General features: G+C 31.6%; 2 protein-coding genes and 1 long non-coding RNA gene across 4 annotated transcripts; all 3 read right to left on the bottom strand.

Annotated features, from left to right (window-relative positions):
- Positions 1-744: 744 nt before the first annotated feature.
- Positions 745-3,565, bottom strand: LOC112770289 (protein At-4/1-like). Its single transcript, XM_025814674.3, has 7 exons — positions 3,294-3,565; positions 3,019-3,188; positions 2,696-2,773; positions 2,499-2,572; positions 2,280-2,413; positions 2,092-2,187; positions 745-1,740 (listed from the first exon to the last, which is right to left on the bottom strand). The coding sequence occupies exons 3-7, from the start codon at positions 2,744-2,746 to the stop codon at positions 1,592-1,594; spliced, it is 504 nt and encodes a 167-aa protein (XP_025670459.1). The 5' UTR covers positions 2,747-2,773; positions 3,019-3,188; positions 3,294-3,565; the 3' UTR covers positions 745-1,591.
- Positions 3,566-4,309: 744 nt separating this feature from the next.
- On the bottom strand, positions 4,310-8,491 carry LOC112790317 (probable inactive purple acid phosphatase 28). Its single transcript, XM_025832651.3, has 3 exons — positions 8,001-8,491; positions 5,927-6,333; positions 4,310-5,154 (listed from the first exon to the last, which is right to left on the bottom strand). The coding sequence occupies exons 1-3, from the start codon at positions 8,332-8,334 to the stop codon at positions 4,690-4,692; spliced, it is 1,206 nt and encodes a 401-aa protein (XP_025688436.1). The 5' UTR covers positions 8,335-8,491; the 3' UTR covers positions 4,310-4,689.
- Positions 8,492-13,793: 5,302 nt separating this feature from the next.
- On the bottom strand, positions 13,794-17,023 carry LOC112790316 (uncharacterized). 2 transcript variants are annotated; one of them, XR_011879826.1, is made up of 4 exons: positions 16,483-17,023; positions 16,210-16,310; positions 14,429-14,465; positions 13,794-14,061 (listed from the first exon to the last, which is right to left on the bottom strand). It is a non-coding gene; the product is annotated as an uncharacterized lncRNA (long non-coding RNA). The 2 variants fall into 2 exon arrangements; XR_003196614.3 differs by lacking the exon at positions 16,483-17,023 and having other exon boundaries at positions 16,210-16,349.
- Between the last annotated feature and the right edge of the window lie 424 nt (positions 17,024-17,447).

The raw sequence follows: 17,447 nt of genomic DNA, 5'->3' as shown, positions 1-17,447 counted from the left end.
CAATGTTACTATTATTCTTGTTGGATGAATTAATTGAAAATAAAATCAAAAGATTTTCAATTTATAAGCGAACCTCTATTACGTAAATCACTCGTAACATGAGGTTATTATTCTTTCTCTCTCTCCTCCATCAAAATTCGATGACTATTATCTAAGAGTATTTTTTTTATTATTTAGTTTTTTTTTTCTATAAATAGCTTTACTAAACTTACATATATATCTGCTTCCAAACAAAGTCAGTCGTCTTTGCCCAAATGTGAACTGCAGACGACTCTCCATTGGTTACATTCCTTTTAACTTAACTTTTAGGTCAACCTAATCCGAATGGTAAGAAAAGGATCAGTTAACCAAACAGCAGTCCATTTTGTAGCCTAAGTATGAACTAATGTTTTGAAAATCGGATCAAATGAGTTAGTCAAACTGATTAGACCGAAAACCAAACACTAATCCTCTTTAGTAAAACTATCTAGTTTGAGAACCAATATTAAACTAAAAATTGATCAAAATTTGGTCAGTTTTTTTTTTTTTTTTGTTAATCCTAAAAGGACCAAAAATTTAAAAAATAAACCTAAATCTCTAAATGAATATAGTTCCTGTGTGAATTTGAGAAAGAGATGACGGAGAGATAAGGGAAGGAAAATGATGAACTTAAAATCATAGCACAATGATTTCAAACTAAGAAAAAAAAGGTAAGAAACCTTGAGATTTCACTAATAAAAACATAAAATGTCTATAATATCCCTATAACATAATTCCACCTCTCACTTTTTCTTGAAGAATATCATCCTCTGACTCATCTTTATCCTCAGTTTTCCCATAGCTCTTAGCCACTGTTCTAATGATTCACCTTCCGCACCTATTTTTCACTCTACCACGCTCCAATCCTCTGCTCCTTGGATTCCTAGAAACTGAAGAATCACTAAAAGTTTCAAACATTGATGAAACTTGGTGTGAAGCATTAGTATTGTGGTATCAGCATTTGCTTTCACAAGAAATGACATTGAACTAATTGAAGTCATTGGTAGTGATGATGATTAGAGAGAGTAAGAATAAAAAAGAGTCATTTGTCTTTTGGATGAGGTGAGGTGAAAAGGATGGAGACCCAAAAGGTGGTTTATTTCTCTTGTAGTGGTAATAATACAGATGAACCATGAAATGGGGAGAAGAAAAATGGTGGTTGTGAATTGGATGAGAACGGTGAGAAGAGTAACAAAAAAAAAGGAAAAAAATAAAAGAAAAAGGGTTCAAACAAAAACAACACACTAATAAGGAACAATAATGTTAATAATTGATGAAAAACAATGATGAAAATGTTGAGAATTTTGGATGAGAATGTTATTGCGGCCACAAATTTTTAAGGTCCCATTGTTGTGATATTTGAAAGTTAATGCTTAAAAATATGCTTAAGTAACAGAACAATTTCGAAGTGAGAAATATCTTGAAAGAATTTTGCACGTTGATTCATAAAAAAAATGATTAAAAATATTCGTAAGAAAATTCCATATGCTAGAGCTTTTGAGTTGTCCGTATATCATTTGTGTTGGAAACCGTATCTCCATGAACTCAAGTTGCTAGCTCGAGTTTTCCAACATTACTTCACCTCTTGAGAATGAGACAACTTCCTTTTGAGCACCTCATTCTCCTTTCTTAGTTTCATGATCTTCTGCTTTAGTGTCTCCACTTGCCAGTTTGAGGTCATTTCTTGCTGCTGGTCTACCAACTTCTCTTTGCAAATCACCACTGCAGGGTTCAGAAAAACATCGGTTCTTATTTTTTGATGACATTATTATTACCAAAATGCTAATGAATCAAGTAGAATTAGACTTTAGGTTTTGGAGAAATGTTGTGTACACATTCTATATCATACTCAAACCCAACACACACCTCTCCGTTAGATCATGCACCTCATTTAAATTTAATGGTGTAGAGGTATGTGTCCGTATACAAGAGAAAAAAAAAACAATTGCAAAAATAATGTGAGTCTTATTCCTGTGATGCCTACTTCTCTATGACCAAATAAAAATTCTTCAAAACAATAATGCATACATAGAATGATAGAATAAGTGATATGGGGAATCAATCAACACTTACATTCCTTTTCCAGTTTCTTTATTTTTCTGTTTAACTCATTTTTTTCTTCCTGCTCAGCCAGGAGGCAATCTCTCAAGTCTTGAATCTCAACATTATCTGTCAAATGATGATGTGCAAACATATCTTCAGGCCTTTACCAACATGTGGAAACTGAAAACAATGCAATTGTTGGAAACAAAGTGCCTTACATTTTGATTCCACTTCAAAATGGATTTGGTCCAACCTGTTAGCTAGGACTTGCATATGATTTTTATGTGCTGTTAAATCTTGATGCAGCTGACTTGTGGTTGATTCATATGTGGCTTCCTTATGTAGACATGCCCTGTAATAACAGAAAAAGATCAATGAAAATAAACAGAAAAGCTTCACTGATAGACACTTTTTTATGTGAATCGTCAAATACTCACTTAATCTCAGCTTCTAATCCTGCAATTTTTTCTTCATATTCTTGCTGAAGCAGTTTCATAGCCTTTTTATGTTCCTGCTCCGAGAAAATAACCAAGGGAGGCGACGAGTGTATAATCAAAATGTTAGAGAAATTTACTTAAATTTTCATCCTGAAATTAAATGGGTTAATTATTCAAAAGATTTGAAAGGAACTCACATCTTCTTTAAAGAAAACTTCTTTACTTGCTCTTTCCAGTTCCTCTTTCATGTTGAGGCATTTTGTGCGGAAATCAACCTGTCAAATAGTATTAAGATTAAGAGAAAAAAATTTACATAAATTAAGTCCATGAAAATTTCTTTCCCCCTATTTCTACTCTCAGGCCTCGTACCAAACCCACAGTTATAAAAATTTGCAGCTAACTTTGAATAAATTGGTTAATTCAGCTGAAATTGCAATTGGATAGTGGTTGTAAATAATCATAAAAGTCACAATGTTGATGAATTTATTGTAGCTTCAATGATGACGCTGCAATTACGTACCGCAATTTACAACCAACTTTCAATCATAGATCCAAAGCATGTTTATTTCATCCTTATAGTACCACCTTCTCTACTCAAACAAGAAAACTGAGTCCAGGGCATAACTTCAAGCACCTGATCAGCCAGATTCTTTAAAGACCCCATGTACCGTTTTGCCATATTTTCATTCTCTGCAAAGAAACTTACGAACTCAATTTTAGCAATACGAAACACGCAGATGCAAACAAAATTATCGATTCTGAAAAATAATATTAATTATTATTATTATTAAGAACCTCTTCTGAGGGTGATGCAAGTAGCTTCGAGTGATTCACGCATCTTCAACTCTCTAGCGTGGTTAGATTGCAAGGAGTGCATCTCCGAAATGCCGTTTTTAACATCCTGAAAGACAAACCGAAAAGCAAATCGACATTGAGGATTGAAAATTATTAACAACGAAGAAAGTATTGGAGTTGAGTACTTCATAGATCTGATCGAAAGCGGAGAGCAGTGATTCCATTTCTTCGTCGCTCGTTGCCGCCATTTTCTTTCTCCCTTCCTTCGAAAATTCAAATGCTGTTTTATATGTTTTACTTTTTTTTTTTTTTTGCCATCCAGCAATTGTGCAATTTCGTAGTGAGAGGTATTGGGCAAACGTGGGCCTTAGCCCAATTCGATTTTGTATCTCATCTCAAGTTCTCAACTTGCTTTGAACCAAAATAAATTTCCACGACCAAAAAATATCCAAAATAAATTTCATGAAAAAAAATGAACATGGAGATGTTGGAGAAAGTAATGTAACACGGGAAAGAGAAGAAAAGCTGAGAGTAAAATCTGGTGAATTTATTACGACTATAACGATTGTAGCAAAGAGATGCAAACAATTGAGATGATGGTATACTGGTATCAACAACGATCGTGCCATGATCATGATTGTAGTGACGATACCAATTTAAAATAACTTTTTCTTTTTCCTCTCGGTACATATATACCATTAAAATGGTAGTACTATTGTATAGTGAAACAATAATCGTCACCAACTTAAAATGATATTTTTCTTTTATTTTGAACATTTTTCTGCTGCAGAATTGTTCCGGTCTCAAGCAACCTTTTTAGAGTCTTTATTTATTTATTCATGCAACTTTGAACAAGGATCAACAAGCTTTGGATGTGTAATAGAGTGAAAATTCAAGAGTGAAAATTTCCACCCCATTTTCCCTCCAACCAAACATATTGTGGAAAATACAAGAAAAAGGAGATGGAATGGTTATGGTTTTGAGAGTTTAAGATGAACAAGAGAACACACTGCTGCTTTCTAACCAAATGTATCACAAGTAGTTTGAATTTCTAATTCCATTCTAGTACTGTTAACACTTAACACAATGCATCTGGCCTTTGTCTAATTGTCTTCCACTCTATAGTAACTAACGACCTACAAGAATTACAATATTGATGGAGAGAGTAGAGCGGAAGGGAAAAATAAACTAGAGTCAACTTTCCAACTCAAGTGGAAAGGCTACATGTACCTCGTATAGGTGGTCCGAAACCATGACAGTAAGATGGATTACACAACAATGAACGGAGAGATACAAAGACCACTAAAGAGTAACAGTCTTTTCAAGAAGAAAGTCAGACACACAATCTGGTACTCTTCATGTGGCTCAGTCGGCGAGAACTTCCGGCGTAGCATGGTCATCTTGACAGCCGTTGATCCCACAGGATTTGTTCATCGATCTTGATCAGTTTCTTATCATCAAGGCGTTTCCATGTCTTGATTCTCTCCACACCCATCCAGGAATTCTTTCCCTTCTTAAGTTCAGCCATGATGATCCTTGCTCTCCTTGGCCAACCAGGCTTCCCATAGGCATGGTATCCAAAGCCACCACCATAACAAAACCATATCCCATCCAAGTTTCCGCAGAAATCATTCGTGTGGTCATGGCCCATGAACACAGCCTTCACATCTCCCATGGAGACAAAGGTCTTCAAGGCCCCTGAGTTCACTCTTGGACAAGCTACGGCCTCTTGAAATTGGCCAACAATCTTTTTGTACCACAGCTGTGGAATTTCTGGGATCGGAATATGGAAAAATGCAAGTGCTGGTGGTTTGCCAAGGGGAATATCCTCACTTGGATTAAGAGGATCCTGTTTTTGCCCCTGTTAGTACGTGACCTGCAAGATGTTAATGTGAATCTAAAATAACATAAAATAATATTGTACAATTAAACATAAAATAACATAAATAATATTGCACAGTAGGACTAACATTTTTCACCATGGCATTAATAATTTTGCTTAGATTAAGTGTTAAGCTATGATGGTATGCTATCAAAGGTGAAATTCAAAAGGATGAAGGAAAAATGCTATTTAACCATCTAAACAATCACTATCTACCACCACCCAAAATTAACAATAAAAACGTCTTAGAGAAAATAAAATATAAGTAAACTATCTTAAGCTCTAAGAAATTATAAGCCATATTAGGCGCTGAGTTTAGAAAATTAAAGGTGTTGAATTCTTTTTCTATATTCACAACATCTTAAAAGCATTTGAATGGTAGTTAAAACTCAAATTTGTCGGCCAAATGTATATAGCTATATCAACTATCAAGTTAGTCTTTTACAGAGTTTGGTTCTTTATCATTGAATAGATTGCTTGATGTCTAAAATGGACATCAGTTTAATTCTTCAACATATCTTGGGATACCAACTTGATCCTTAATTGAATTGATTATTAATTTACCCTGTGCATGACTAATTTGGTGTTTATTGTTTTGAGGGACTAACTTGATGTTCTAATTATCTTTGGAGGTACAATTTAAGAATTTGCTCTATCATTAATGACCAACTGATAACAATATTCAAACCAAACATTGTTAATTTCTTTTTTGGGATAAAAGAAGAATTTAAAAATCAAGCATTGTTGTTACCTGGAGCCAATTAAGTTGAGATTCCCTTATACCCTCGTATGTTCGAAATCCCTGATAGAAAGCCCTTCCTCCACTGTCAAGAAAGAAAAGATTCAAAATGCTACTGTTTGCCATCGTGGAACCTGGAGCACCATATACTTTTATGTTATAATTCCCAAAGCCATCAATTTTAGTTGTCACACCACCTTTAGTAGTTCTAGTGAGACCATCAAATGATGGATTGATTTGAGAGACAGAATAATCCATAAGGGACATGAAGCTCATTAATTCTTCCCGATTCATAGATGATTCATGGTCATGGTTCCCCAGGACTGCTGCCCAAGGAATGCCCGACTCCATGGCAGGACCAAAGGCCTTACTAAGAGATTCTGCAGCATCAGGTGTACTTGATCCAAATATGTTATCCCCTAATTGGGATAACTGAACCAATGTTAATTAGGCACGAATGGCAAATCAAACACACACTCAAGAGAATATTTCTGAATTAAAAAGAAGACATTAGTACATCACCATATGGTAACTGAACATGAAAAGTAGGACCCCAATGAAAAGCAGCACAATTTACTTCAGCCATATTAGATATTGAACAGAGAAATAGTAGTGAAATATTTATTTTAGGCAGACATAAGTTGGAAGAATTATTCTAAACCAGATAATGCTTAAACACTGCTAGTTCCAAATACATTTGGATAGGTAGAAGATTAGCAACCTATTCAGAAAATTCCAAACAAATATCGTGTCTATAAACCCTGTCATTTGAAATCAGTAGGTACATCAAGCTCTAAGCAGTTGAACTCTGTCATTGAGTCCTCAAAGCTAAAAACCTAATTCCAAGCAGAACCTAACTTGTTTTAATTCCTTCTGTGTTTGATTTAGCAGGGGTAAGAAGGAATGGGAAAGTTTAGATATACCTTGAAGCTTGAATTCTCATTGTTTTAAGAATTGGGAGTTCTGGAAATGCTAATCTTAAATTTTCTTCATTGTTAAATGAAAAAAGAATTTGATAGTTTGACATTCTTTTCTTTATGATCACAAGATAGTAAATACATTTGCTTTTTCATTTAATATTTTTTTTGTTAATTGACTAATATGATAGACTGATATTTACATTGTACTCCTCAGGTCCTAAATAAGTGTCTCGTTATAATATGCACATGGATTAAGGAAATAACTGAAAACATCTTGATTTTCAATAAACTACATTAATTGTACAGAAGAATTACATACTCCTTATACTTTCTCATTCCATTTACTTTCTTTCATTCATTTAATAGAGTTATTAGTGGGAAAAAAATAATTATTGTTGTCTAACTTTTCTAAATGAACACTTATTTGGAACCAAATCAAATTAACACTTAATCAAAATGCAAGGGAGTAAAAAATACTCCTAAATACTACTAGAAACCAAATTCAAAATTAGATATTTTCAATGTCTTAAAATCTTAAAAAACAAACAAATTTTCCATCAATTAACAATTAAGAGGATCTACAAGGAGTCCAAATCATTTCTCTTATTAAGTATTAGGAATTAGGAGGATTAATACAAGATGTTTTAGAAAGATAAATTAAACCCTTTTATTTCCCTTTTTCTAAATGAAGGTAAAATTATGTTCTCTATCCTAATCCTTATTGCTTAACCCTCCTTTCCCTAAATACATCCCTTTTCATTGCTATACACTTCCCCCTGCAGTACGTTCTTATTTTTACTACAAATAAACCATAAAGCGATAGAAAGGTTTTCTATGAAACTTTCCTTTAATTTCCCAAGACCAACATCTAAACATAACAGCGACAAACCGTAAAATATCATTTCGTGCATATCCAATTAAGAACAAACTTCTTTTCACTACAGCTACATTTAGTATGTATTTAAGTCAACTCCCCTAACTTCCAAACTTCAAAACATTTCAGAAAAAGAAAATGTATTATGTATTATCATCTCCTACGTAATCAAAAGCATACAAGCCATTCACATCCATGCTTTACCAATCAAGCAAGACACAACAAGAAAGGAACTAATAAAAATTAACAACAAAAAAAGTGAGAGAAAGTAGCAATAATTAAAGAAGTGTACCAGTGAAGGCAATGAAATCAGGATTCTCGGCGCGAATGATGCGCTCGAGAAACTGAGTGGTGTTGAGATCGGAGCAGAAATCGAACTCGGAGGACAAGACGTCTCGGCAGCGAGTGACCTTGCCGATGCCGTAGTGCATGTCCGCCACCTGAAGGATCTTGAAGGTTCCGTCGGAACGGAAGCGAAGGGGGAGATCGGCGACCTTCTTGACGCGCACTGTTTCGTCTCCGTCGAGGTAGAGCTTGCGAGAGAGCAGGTGAGCGGCTGCCAGCACCAACAAGAGATAGAAGAGAGAGTTTTTGCGGTTCTGATGATGCTTTGTGTAAGGATCCATCACTGTGAATGTGATTTGCAGAGTGCCTGCTTTGCTATCGGTCACCTCTCCGACTCCAACGGAACGCTCCCAAAACCATATGTTTATCTGGTAGTTATTGGCAAACAGTTTCTGTTACCCTGTTTTTGGTCTGAAGGTAAAGAAAAACGGTAGGAGAAGCAATTTTTAGTACTTTTATTCCAGAGTAAATAGCCATTTTGTCAGTGTCAAAATTAACTTTTGACAAAACAGACTTTAATTTATTTTTGATAAAATAACTTTTGAAAAATACATTTTATTTGATAAAGTGATTCAAACATTTAGTCAATGATTTATTTATCCGGTCAACGATTAAATTTTTGATAAAAATACTAATTTATGTTTATTTTTTATCTAAATTACTAATTTATCTTTTTTTCATCATTTGAAAATATTAATGTTGTAATTAATAATTTGAATTAAGATTTAATTATTCCAAAAAGAAGTAATTTTGAGTTAATTTTATAACTATCAATATAATTTTTTTATACTAATATCTAATTATATTTTTATATATAGAGATAAAAAAATTATTTTTAAATAATAAATATAAAAATTGATTTTTTTTTTTGTGCAACACACTTAATACCTAATCAAATATAAAAATATACACGTTAAATTCTTTCTATTTTTAGATAATGAATGTTAAAATTAATTATTAGTAAAAAATTAAATTCTTTTACATGAAAATAATAACTAAAAATCATATTATTTTATTTTTTTATTTACAGAGACACTGGACTTTTTAGTTAATGAAGACTTTTGTTTCCTGTAACATTTTTATAAAAATAATTTAATTTTATAAATTTTTTCTACTATAATTTATAATATCAAGGTAAAACCAATACAATTTCAAAAGATTTATATTTCTGTAATAATATTATAGACAAAAGCATTAGTTGCTTCTAATATTAACTCGTTGCCATAATCGGTAATAATAAGGGTGCAAACACAAATTAGATTTTGGGGGAAAAGTAGTTAGGGACAAACGCAGATCGGATCGAATATGGCCAAAATCTTAATCCGATTCGCAATAAAATAATCGGATTGGATCGGATCGGATCCAATATCCACCATTTTTAAGCTCCGATCTGATATATTGGATATCACAAAATACAAAAATATTTTTAAAAGCTTATTTTTATTAAAAAGTATCAATAAAATCTATTTTTCTACTCTTTTAAACATGTTTACTCTAAAAATAATATCAAACATACTTTTGTTAAATAATAGAAAAAATAATACAACATATATGATAATTATTAGTTGAAATAAAGCACAAAAAATATTTATTTATTTATTGATTTTTGAGGATCCACATATATGTGGATACATATATAAAATTCGCAATACAATCCTATTAGTGTGTGGATCGGATCTCACCCGATATCATTGTGAATCGAATTTATACCCATAATTTTCAAATCGAATTCAGATAAATACTACGGATTAGATCCGATTCATAAACACCCTTTGGTAGCGTGAAATTGAAATATCAGTTCATCTACATCTACACAAAACACATGTTGCCTAACCTGGCTGTTCCACATTCACGACGAGTCCCTGAAAGCATTGAGGAGATCATTGTTTGAACAATCCAATCTCAAACTCACGATTTTTTGAGGTTTTTGCTGCTTACATTTGGAGGTCCAAGTAAGTAGTACTCTTCAATTTGTTGATTTTCGACGTTAATTATAATTATAGCATACTCGGTTAACATACAAAGAGTGGTAAAACCAGTACTGCCAGATGAATGTTGGGGTAATGTACTAATATTTGTGTTCTAATATATGTTGAGGTGATTGTGAAGGATTTAATAGAGAGACCCATTTAAAAAAGAGCGAGCTAATCAAGAACTGCCTTATAAGGTGGGAGTAATAGCAGCGATGATAATGGAGTGAGCGAGATTGGATGGTGAACATGGATAGTAACAGAGAAATGAGATGGAGAAGAAGAATGGGGTGGAATGGGAGTGACGATAGTGATAATAATGATAGAGGTAGCTTAGTAATTTCATTAAAATTTACTGTTGACTGGTGAAGATGAGAATAGACATTCTTAAGCTGCCACTTTTCAGCCAACCAAAGATCTAAAATCTGAAGATCCGAATAAAAAATGTAAACATAATTCATCTCATTACAAAGTTGTCCCTCTTTCCTTTATATAGAATACCAAAAATTCTTATCCAAATCCCCAATGCACCATTCAAAACTATTCTTCAGAATATCCCAAGTTTTACACAGACTCCTCCAAACATAAGATCCTTTAGACGCTGAGTAGCTGAACTCGTCACTCAAAGAACACCGGTATTTATGTGCCAGCACCTAAACCCAAAACTTGTGAGGGTGATGTAATAGTTTCTAAGCTAACTTACCAAGAAGAGCAATATTAGTACAAACGGATCTCTAATTTTCAGACTACCAAACTTTTTGGGGTGACCAACACTTTCAAACTAACAAGATTTAGCCCCTGATCATTGGCATGATCTTTCTAGAAAAAAGTCCTCATCATGGATGCTATAGAATTTGTTATTCTTTTGGAAAATAGAAAAACTTGCATGCGGTAGATAGAAATAGCCGCCACAACCGAATTGATCAAATAGAGCCTACTTATCCTATTAAATAAACACTATTTTCAACTAGCTAACTTTCTCCGGATGTTATCCACATAGACATGTTTGGAGGCATTGTTGAGATATTGGATTTTTAATTGATATGTTAAATATTTGTATCTTTTACGATTTTTTTAACTTAATAGAATTATGACAAAAAGAAAAAAAATGCATTCTTGTATATTAAATAAGCTCGTTTGCCGAAGAAACAATCAAACTATTAACCTTTTTGTCATCACTCTTCCAGCTCTTTATAATAAAGACTTTTGCTAGATAGACAATAACTTTTGTGAATAATATAAATAATGGGCTTTAAAATAAGTCCAATAAAGTAAAAACACACTACACTCCCAAATTACTCACCTAAATCTTAATATTAGGATAATCATTCGCACACCTAATGAATTGAACATCCGATATATTCATTATTCACATAGTTTAGTATTTTCATTGTTTACCTATATTTTTTCTTATAATAATTATAATATCATTAATTTTTCCATTAATATGATCCATGAGATGTGTGTTTGTATGTGAAGAGCCTGTTTTGCTGTCAATTAGACTTACAATATGGGAAAAAATATTTTATTTTTGTTGGCAAATGGTAATATGCAGATGAATAAATTATTGACCAAATATTTGAGTCACTTTGTTAAATAGAATATATTTTTTGGGAGTCATTTTGTCAAAAATAAATGTTGAGGTTTGTTTTGTCAAAAATTAAATTTTTCAGGTGTCAAAATGGCTATTTACTCTTTATTCGATGAATGCTAAAATACTATTAGAATTTATTATTTTTGACTATCAGATAGTCATTAATATTTAAAGTATGAGATAAAATATATTGTTGAATTACTAGACTATAGAAAATGAATTGATAACTAAGTGATGGAAAAAAATAATAAATTTTGATGATTTTTTAGTATTTTTTATTTAGTCATTATTTAATTAATACAAATATTAAATTATTTTTATTAAATAAATTTTACTAATTTATATATGTAAATTCTGAAAAATATAAATGCAAATATGCAAACTCTAATAAATATATGTGTAAATTATATATTCTTTTACACAAAATTTTTGTAAATATGAGTATAAATTATTACTGGTCAAATATTAGCCAAAAATAATAATATTTATTGATCATGTAGCATTATTCAAGAGATTAATTGATTTGACTAACTATAGAATAGAACTGCAACTTCCTCTGATAGAAAATGTTATTAAATTTTATTTTTGGGTATAGAAAAATGTTATTAACTTATTATTACATTTGATACTGGTCCAACTAACCAAATGAAGATGCTGAAGAGATTTGGATGGGAGCCAAAAGTAGAAAGGAGTGTTATGAAAAGAAAACGCTAGGTGTATATTAAAATTAATCATCAAAATTAGTCATCAATATAAAATATATATTGAAATAAAAAATATACATTAAAATTGTTCGTACCTTGGTCCAAAATTTAAATTTAGACCCAGAAAACAGACAAAGCCAAATTCATAAACTCTACATATTCGACCTTCCCAGACCGACCTCCTGGTAATAGGAGTGTTCAAATCCAAATCAATCCAAATTAAATTGCTCATCCAATCCAATCCAAACTGAAAAACCGATTAAAACCACACTAATTTAGATTTGATTGGATTCTATTTTTTACAAACCGCATGGATCGCATCGAATTTCAGATCTACTTCTCAAAACCGATCAAATCCAATCCAAACCACACTTATGTAGCTTATTTGAATGCTCTGGCTAAAAAGGGGATTGATTTTAAAGAAAACTTTGTTTATTTGGACTAGGAAAAATTTTTTGAAATCAGAAAATCAGTCTGCTCTGATCTAGTTAGAGAGTTTTATGCCAACACGTACTACCATGAAGCACTACTAAAAAACTAGTTATTACAGACGGATATTTTCAACAGATTTTATCCCATGAAAATACAGATGGAATTTCAGAGGAATTTTTTGTCGGAAAACAAAAAAAATGAATTAGCATAAATTATACAGACGGAAAAGAGAATCCGTCTATAATTTTATCGGAAAAATTAATTTTTTTCGTGGAAAATGGTTACAGAAGAAAAATCCGTCTGTAATTAAATAGACAAAACACTACGTTTTATTAAATTATTACAGACGAAAAATCTATCTGTAATTTAAAATTTTCCATCGAAAAATATTAAATTAAACCTAATTCTACCCCACTCTTTCGAACTCCATTCACACTCCACTCAACTAAAATGAGCTTTTTCCTCTCTCCTTCCATGAGCTTCTTCTTCCGCTGCTGCCGCCGCCGCTTGCGTTGTCCACAACGCACGAGTTTCAGTCACATCAAATTCGAATCAATTCAACAATGGCCGATGTGATTTCACCTTCCTCCAAAAACAAGACGCCCACTACAAGAAAAAGCAATATTTGTAACAAAAAAATTGTTACAAAAAATCAAAATTTTGAAACAAAAGAATTTTGTAACAAAAAAAGGGGCTGTTGCAGTATGTCCCGTTACAAAAAGTTTTTGTAACAAAAAACGAAACTGTTACAATTCAAAATGATATTTTGTAATAAATTTTTGTGATACAAAAAACCAGAAGTCATTACAAAAGTGGTAACAAATTTTGATGTTCAAGGTATTTTTGGTGACAATCTATTTTTCCTATCATAAAATTTTGTTACAAAATATAACTTAATTTTGTAACATTTTTTTCTTTAGTTACAAAATACTATTATTTTTTAATAATTTTTTTAAATACAAATTACACACATAATTTATCATATTATATTATTTTTTTAATTAAAAAATATATTAACTAATTTACTCAACAAGTCAACATTTATATAATATATAATAACATAGATAGTTCAAATATCTTTCACTAACTAAGATTGTTTTATAAATCTTCAACATATAAATCTTAAAGTACAAACTAACAAGATACATTGAAGAACCCTAATGAACTAGATAGATACATAGGACAAGAAAAATAAGAAATTATAAATCTCCAAAATGTAAACTACAAATTACAAACTCCATCATGTTCATACAACTCCTTTCTCATTTCTCATGAAGAAGTTCTAATAAGTGCCACACACCTGAAAATCTTAAATAAAAAAATAATAATATAAATTGTATAAGAAAATCTTAAATAAATTGAAGTGCCATACAAGAACAGGAAAATCTTAAATAATGCAGACTCACTCTAAGAAGTAATTAAGAACTTAGTATTCAGAAAGGAAACAAATACATAGTATTATAAATATGAGTTTAGATATAGTATCAAGTATTGAAACCGAACTGCATACATGAAAAAACAGAAATCCAGCACAAAGTATGAAGGTACATGAAACTAAAATCCATCCAATAACTACTAGGCTACAACCACCACATAATTCAACACAATCATGATTTAAAATATAATAAAAAAAGTAGCTCAATATAATATAATGACCAACAGTCAATGAACTTACAAGTATACAAGGCACTGCATCCCAAGTAAGGAATATTCTGCATATTCAAAAGGATTTTTTGAATCAAGCTTGGAAGAAACACTCAATTTCATAAAAATAGAATTTGTTTCTATCAATTATAATTAAAACACTTTGATTCCTGTTCACACCACATGATCATTATTCATTGCATCAACTAATCCTTCTTCCTTTTCTTTTTAATTTTTCTCTCGTATAAAACTTCAATATATAAAAGAGCTAACACTTTTCTCCCAATGTTACCAATTCATGAGAGATACAAAGAATCTTCAATAAAAATAATCAAAGATGCTAGTGTCAGTAGATGATGCCACTATATGCTCTTTTATTAGTTCAGAGTTTTAACCCTTTATAATAGGTTTAACTAAACCTCAATCTTCTTTTACTTATAAGTTGATAGTTTGTATATACAAAATAGTCAATAATTAATGTGCCATAAATATGATATTAATTAAAAATAATAGTAATAAAAAAAAGTGATGCACTCATCACAAGGACACTTGTAGATTTTTATTTTATTATTATTTTTTTCTAAATGGCATGCAACACATTTCCTTTCTAAAAAAATAGTTTAAGCTTTTAAAAGAATTGGCTCATACCAATTATATTCTAAGTTCTAACGTGAAATCTCAAAACTACTTAATCTTTTGTTTTAGACCTATTAACAAGTTGAGATGCTGAAGATTAATATGTAAATCAAAAATAAAGAATTTCGGACATCTTGATGTTCAAATTTTTAGAGCTCTGATCAATAGACGTGTTCACATCAACGTCAACATAAGTATTAGGTAAGACAAGAAGCTAAAGAATGACCCCAATAATATCAGTATAATTATCTACATGCTACTGAAAAAGTAAATGATTATAACCAGTTTCCTGGGCTTCATTATAGCATTACAAGACATAGCTCTCAGTTGAAATATGTTTACGTTTATTGAATGATGTTATTATCTAATGGATTTTCAAAAGGGAATTTTAATAAAACACATTATCAAATAAAAGAAAGGTATTAAAAGAGCTCTCAATAGAGAAATTGAGAAACTGAGAGGAACCAAGACACCTTACTTGTAAAACTTGACAGTTTTCTAGTGTGCTTTTTCCACTTTGTAGTTCACAAAAAATTCCAAATAAAGAATAAGCAAACAGAACAGTAGTAATTGAGTTAGTAAAACATTAATTTTTAAAATTTTTCTTTCTTTGATTGTGCGGGGTGTTTTAAGTGATGATTTTCTTTTCTTTGGAATGGATAATTATAAATATATAATCCTCCAAATCTTACGGTACTTTAAAATGTTCATACAAATGGATAGTTAGATAGGGGTTTGGAGGATCACATTAAAAAAGCCCTCACTATCTAATTCCCAGACTTCCAAATAAGATAATGGTTTATTATATGTAGATGCAGATTTCGATTAAATGTACTCCCACCAAAAGATAAATCTAAAAAAGTTAAGCTATTGTAATTCATCAAAAGAAGCAAACACCAGTTTCCATTGAAGTTTCATATCCATTAATGCTAAATTACTAAATTACAAGTAATAATTTGAAGTTCCAATAATACTAAATTACTAATTAGAGCAAGTAAAAAAAACAAGCAACAAATCAGAAAAAAAACTACACAGAACAATAATCAACAGCCCTAATATTCACAAATTCTGATAATAAAAAACAATATCCCTAATCAGAAGTTCTAAAAAATTAAATCCTAGACTTCCATGGAATTCATAAATTAAAACAGTTAATTTCAAAATAAAAGTCCTTACCTCAATTAGCCAAAACTCGGTAATTGAACGCAACAAACCATTCGTTTGTTTTTAATTCCTAGTAACAACAACTTTTCTCTTGGAGCAGCAGCAACAATGATCTCAGCACCAATCATAATTATTTAGGAGATAAATTAGCAACACTAGAATAAAATATGCTAACATAATTAGGACAAAAATATGACAGAGGAACAAAATGGTAACAAAGCAAGGAAGAAAATGTTACAGGTCTCATAAACGAAGGAATTAGAACCAGAACGGGAATAGTACTACCGGCAACAACGACAGTGACATCCCCTTTCAAGTTTCACGATGACAGAACGCTCCTTAGCGGCTAGCTCCAGCGGCGACGACAATGGTTCCGGCGGCTAGCCCTGGCAACAGCAGTGGCAACTCCTCCCTCACCCCTCCATCGCGTCTTTCACTCTCTCTGCTTCGTGCGATGGCGGCAGCTTCGGGCTCGACGACTGCGTGCAATGATGGCGATGCAACAGCCGTGGCGAGCTGGACGCGAACGGCCTCGCTCTAGCGGCAGCGACAGGATGTGGGCGGCCTCCCTCTTCTCGCGGACTCTCTCTCTTCGTGTCTTGACAGCCCTTTCTCCACGGTTCCGTTTCTGATGGCGATTCAGCAGCAGTGACCGACGGTAAAGCGCAACGGAGGTTGCACGACGATCGCCAGTGGCGGCGCGGCCTCCCCCCTTTCCTTTCCTTCTTCTTCCCCGCGACTCCCTCACTTCCTCGGGTCTTTTTCTATGCCTGTGTCTGTGTATACGCTTGTATTGGTTATGTGTGTGGTGTGCTGTGAGTGTTAGAAAAAGATAGGGTTAGAGGTTCGATAACTTAAATATTTTTAATAAAAATAAGGATAAGAATAGTATAATAACTAAAAATTATTTTTAATTTAATAATAATTATATAAAGATATTATTTAATTATAAATTTTTAAATATTTAATTAAATTAATTATTTTTAAAATATTATTTTATTATTATTTTACAATTATTTTTAGAAAAAATATTAATTAAGATAAAATTAGAGATATTCAAGTTAATTTTTTTTATTCATAAAATTTAAAATATTAAATTCAAAAATCTTAAATATTTAAATTAAATGATATAAATTTTTTATATTTTTTTCGATTACTAAAATTTTAAATTATAAATAAGAAAATACTCTATTTAACATATAAATCTCTAAAAATTTATTTTGAATAAGTATAATAAATTATAAATAATT

This window comes from Arachis hypogaea, chromosome 3 (assembly GCF_003086295.3).
Source record: "Arachis hypogaea cultivar Tifrunner chromosome 3, arahy.Tifrunner.gnm2.J5K5, whole genome shotgun sequence".
In the NCBI taxonomy this organism is placed as follows: Eukaryota; Viridiplantae; Streptophyta; class Magnoliopsida; order Fabales; family Fabaceae; genus Arachis; species Arachis hypogaea.
The sequence above is the reverse complement of the archived record's forward strand: the minus strand, read 5'-3'. Positions and strand labels throughout refer to the sequence as shown.

Coding starts and splice junctions, on each gene's coding strand:
- LOC112790317 (XM_025832651.3), bottom strand. CDS start 8,334: ATGGATCCTTACACAAAGCATCATCAGAACCGCAAAAACTCTCTCTTC. Junction 6,334..8,000: donor TGATTTCATTGCCTTCACTG/GTACACTTCTTT, acceptor TATCCCAATTAG/GGGATAACATATTTGGATCA. Junction 5,155..5,926: donor CTCAACTTAATTGGCTCCAG/GTAACAACAATG, acceptor ACGTACTAACAG/GGGCAAAAACAGGATCCTCT.
- LOC112770289 (XM_025814674.3), bottom strand. CDS start 2,746: ATGAAAGAGGAACTGGAAAGAGCAAGTAAAGAAGTTTTCTTTAAAGAA. Junction 2,414..2,498: donor GGATTAGAAGCTGAGATTAA/GTGAGTATTTGA, acceptor CTGTTATTACAG/GGCATGTCTACATAAGGAAG. Junction 1,741..2,091: donor AAAGAAACTGGAAAAGGAAT/GTAAGTGTTGAT, acceptor TGAACCCTGCAG/TGGTGATTTGCAAAGAGAAG.